Source organism: Morone saxatilis, unplaced genomic scaffold (genome assembly GCF_004916995.1).
Source record: "Morone saxatilis isolate NCDOM2014 unplaced genomic scaffold, NCSU_SB_2.0 Contig22, whole genome shotgun sequence".
NCBI classification, from domain to species: domain Eukaryota; kingdom Metazoa; phylum Chordata; class Actinopteri; family Moronidae; genus Morone; species Morone saxatilis.
This window is the reverse complement of record NW_023339785.1, coordinates 26,676,147-26,680,697: the sequence shown is the minus strand read 5'-3', so window position 1 is coordinate 26,680,697 and position 4,551 is coordinate 26,676,147. Positions and strand designations below refer to the sequence as shown.

Here is a 4,551-nt window from a genome sequence, read left to right as displayed (position 1 = left end):
TTACTGTCTGTTACTCACTGACTGTGTCTGTTACTCTCACTGAAGCTGTCGCTGATGTTGGATCAATACGGTAAAGTGATTAGCTTTGAGCTATGTGTTGTGACTTCCTGTGTTGATGTGGAACTTCCTGCATGAACAGTTTTGTTTCAGGAGGGACAGACTGTCAGTGACACATTCAGATACTTTACACACAATATAAACTCTGAACTGTTTCTGATGGAAATGTAGCCGAAGCTAGCTGTTGTTAGCAATTAGCTGCTGACTAGCTGCTGCTGTTAGCTGGTTAGCGGTGCAGCTAACTCAGGAGCTCCCAGTCCGTTAGCAGCAGTTAGCGGTTAGCTAAGATCTACGAGCTAATGTCCATCAGTGAACTCTGTAGCTCCCTGAGAGTCAATCAGAGAATCCAGAAAATGTGTAAAAGCACTGAGCATAGCCCCGATCAACCAAACTCCATTCAGAAAACAAGCAGTCTAAAAGTTGGTTGGTTAAATCACAGAATAATCTGGTTATTCTGAAAAGACACTGTTAGACAGACTGAGCGGGTCCCAGTACTTGGTGAGTGCGCTCAGCCTTCATAAGTAGAAACATTCAGAGTCATCTACATACGAGTTTATGTACTGAGGCAGGTTATTGTACAGCTGCACAGTAAAGGTAAAACACATTTAATGATTATTAAATGCAAACAAAATAAAATGGATTCAATGTGAATTCAACAGTGAAATTAGATGTTGGAAATATTGAAAAAGAGTTCATCCTTTATACTGTAGATAAAACAACAAGACTGTCTGATCCAGCAAATAAAATATGAAAATTAAGCGAAAACAATCTAAAATCGCAGCTACTCATTGATCATTGATCGTCTGTCCTGACGCATGCAACCCTTTGCTGTCTTACCTGTACAGCATCCTCTGCAGCACTGTGACATTTGCTTACCTTCTTGTGTGCAGGTGAGCGTCCGTTTAAGTGCGAGAGCTGTAACTACCTGGCAGCCAACCAGCACGAGGTGACACGCCATGCCCGGCAGGTCCACAACGGCCCCAAACCTCTCTCCTGCCCCTACTGCGAGTACAAGACCGCTGACCGCAGCAACTTCAAGAAGCACGTGGAGCTCCACCTCAACCCTCGTCAGTTCCTCTGCCCTCTCTGCAAGTACGCCGCCTCCAAGAAGTGCAACCTGCAGTACCACATCAAGTCCAGGCACTCCGGCTGCAACGTCGCCGTGGACATCTCCAAGGTCAAACTGCGCGTTAAAAAACCAGGTGCCGAGGAGACCTCCAGAGCAAACAAGTTTGACAATTCATCCAGTGTTGAGGAGGACTTCGACATGGACGAGGATGACGGGGACGAGGACGGGAGTGTGGAGTCGAGCCCGATCAATCTGTCAATCAGAAAAAGCAGCCGACCCGGCATCGGGCAACTGGTGCAGAGTGACGCAGCGGACAAGAAGAAATCCAACGTCACTTCTGAGAAACTCCAAAAAGCGAAGGACAAGGTGGAACCAGAGAAAAAGGTCACAACCAGACAGAAGAAGATCGAGAAGGTCAACGAGACTCTTCTGGAGGACAAATCTGTTAAAGAAACCCAGATGGACACAACAACAGCTGCTGGAAATACAGACAACAAGACAAAGAGACGAGTCAAGAAGCTGCAGACAGAGAAAGCGACTGCCCACAATCCAGCCGAAGAAACGGTATCAGAAAAAGACCAAACACAGAAACCTGACCAGCAGAGATCGGAGGAGGTAGCGAGGCCCGACAAGGAGAAAGATCGTCAGAAGAATGACAGCAGTGCAAAAGAGAACAAAAGCCTCAACAAGCCAAGGAAGTCTGGATCAAAGAAGTCAGAAAAAATCCCAGAAGAAGCTCAGCAGAAACCCGACAGTCCTGAGAAACCTCAAAAGGAGAAGGCAGTGAAGGAAAAGGCTGCAAAGAGGAAGGCAGTGGAGGCTCTCGATCTTTCCAAAATGTCCTCGTCTGAGACTCCGGCCAAGTCCAGACGGCTGAAAGCAGCAGAGAAACCGGTTCCAGAAGATGCTAAGAAGATAAATGATGCCCCTCCTGCAACGCAGAAGACTCCTGTGAAGCAGAAGAAGACCAGGAACACCAGCAAGAAATCCCCAGTCCTCCAACAAACTGTGGATCCACGTAAAGATGAGACTAACAGTCCGTCCACAGAGGCCCCTGAAGCTTCTGCTCAGCCGGACAACCCAACACAAACCACAGACCACAGTCCCGCACAGAAAAACGCCTCCACAGGTGAGACAGCTTCAACGGTACCAAACAAACCCCCAGAGAAGATGGAGGTTGCACCCACCTGCAGCTCAGGTGAGGACACACCTTCTCCAGCTGAGAACCGCCCCGCTCCCACCTTCCTTAAACCCACATCACCGCCGTCTCTGGTGCTTCCGGGCCAGCGGAGCAAACCCGCCGATCCGGAGGACGACGAGGGCATCCACAGCAGCCACGAAGGGGGCAGCGACATCAGCGACAGCGCCTCAGAGGGCAGTGACGACTCCGGCCTCAACGGCAACGGCGCCGGGTCGGGCAAGATGGCCAATGACCCCGAAACGCCAACCGAGGAGATCCCGACCCCAACGGAGCTCAAGAGTCACATGTGCATCTTCTGCGACCGTACGTTTCCTCTGGAAGTAGAGTACCGCCGCCACCTTAACCGCCATCTTGTTAACGTCTACTACATGGACACCGCCAAAGGACAGAAGTGAGGGTCAGTAACCATGGCAACGCATTCTGCATGGACAGTTTGTTGTGAAGATATCAGTTTGTCCCAGTTAGCTTTCCGTTCTTGGTGTCTGTCTTTTAAAACACAGTTCTATAAACTCACTGTAGGCCTCATTAAAAGGGTCCAAGCACCAGCACCGTCCCCAAACCCAGTTTTAACAACTCTGTTGTGTCGGGTCAGAGACCAAACTGGGGTCCAAATAGTCTCTGGAACCTGTTTGTTAGAAACCAGCATTTTGGTCTCTCTACAGCTGTACAACTTACCCCTTTAAATGATATTAAGGATTAAAATTTGGCAGAATTAAGGGCGTGGCCTCTGAGCTTCACAGCGGCTCTTCAGAAACCGACACTACGGACATATTTCCGTGTGTGCTTTCTGTGGTCTCGTGCTGCCATCAAGTGTCCCTCCAGAGAACAGACTCTGGTTCGGGGTTGTGTTGGGTTCTTGGACCCTAGTTTCTGGTTCACTGTAGACCTTTACCCCCAAATCAGCTCTGGTTCTTGAACTGGTTACTCTCTATATACTCTCAACCTTGGTTCTGATGAACCAGCCCGAGTTCTCACCAGTTCAGTGGAACCGCTGTAATCAGATGTATCACCAGCAGAGGGCGCTGCACAGCGACCTGCAGAATAAGGCACACCCACTTTGGTTCCAGCTGGGAACCAACTTTACAGGTTCTGAACACTTGGTGCTTGAACTGGAACTGAGAACGTTCCCTGCTGGTGGAGAAGACCTGTCGTACCCTCAAAGTCTGTGACGCAGTTTAGCTCTGTGATCCACGTCTTCTAAATCAAGAGCATTTCAGAAGTAGATCATCCTCTGATGGTCCTCGGAGCGCCCTCGGAGCGTCTTCCTGTCCGACGCTGACTCGAGGGTTCTCTAGAACTCTGATGTCTGTGTGTTGGAGTGGACGCTCGTAGGTGGATGTTCATTATCACATGATCATGTTAACACAGAAAACACAAACAACAATATTGTAAAATCCTTCAGTGCCTTTGACAATCAGTCTGTACAGAAACACTTTGTTAGGTTTTAGGTTGACGTTGGAGACGAGGGAGACGGTGTGAACGCTGAGCTCTGATTGGTTAACGGCGAGGTCAGAGGTGAAGTCTGTAAATAATTGTGTGCAATATTCCTTTAGTTGAGAAGCCAAAGTGAACTGTTGTTGTTTGTGTGTAAAGAACATTTTCAGTTTATGAGACATCGTCAGACTTTAGATGAATTATCTTTAACGGCAGTGTAATGTATTACTGTGTGTATCTAATTACTCTGCTCTCATACATTAAAGGATAAATCTGGTTTTATCTTTTTATTTCCATCACGACTTCCTGTGTTCACTGATTCATTAATGAATCATTACGGTCCAAAGAAAACAATGAATTTATATTTTACAGATATGATGTCTGAATATTAAACAGCATTGTGATGTCAATAAGGATCAATAATACCGTCTTTTCCCTTTAAAGGAGAGTTATTATTCTGTTTGCTGTTACTAATGAAACATAGAAATATAACAATTGTTTATCATTAACAAACAGTATCATTCTGTCTTCTGCTCTTTTTAAATAAAGATTGTCCCAATCAACAATCAATAATGTTTGTCCGTTATTGATAAAGTGGACGGACGCTGTGGTGCATTGTGGGATTGTTACTCTGACGTTGGACCGACCGATATTAATAAGTTACAGCGAGGTCCAAATACTGAACTGCACGGACGGGTTCTCCTCACTCACTGATGCTAATGATATTATCAATTAATTACAACTAATAATATACATTATATATTAATAATATTCAATTCAATTTTATTTG

At 46.4% G+C, this 4,551-nt stretch overlaps 1 protein-coding gene across 1 annotated transcript; it reads left to right on the top strand.

Moving 5' to 3' along the window:
• Positions 1-928: 928 nt before the first annotated feature.
• rest (RE1-silencing transcription factor) lies at positions 929-4,331 on the top strand (the record flags this gene model as incomplete). The annotated part of the gene is made up of 1 exon (XM_035669011.1): positions 929-4,331. A coding segment is annotated over one exon (1,794 nt), but the record flags the coding sequence as incomplete, so codon positions are not given.
• Between the last annotated feature and the right edge of the window lie 220 nt (positions 4,332-4,551).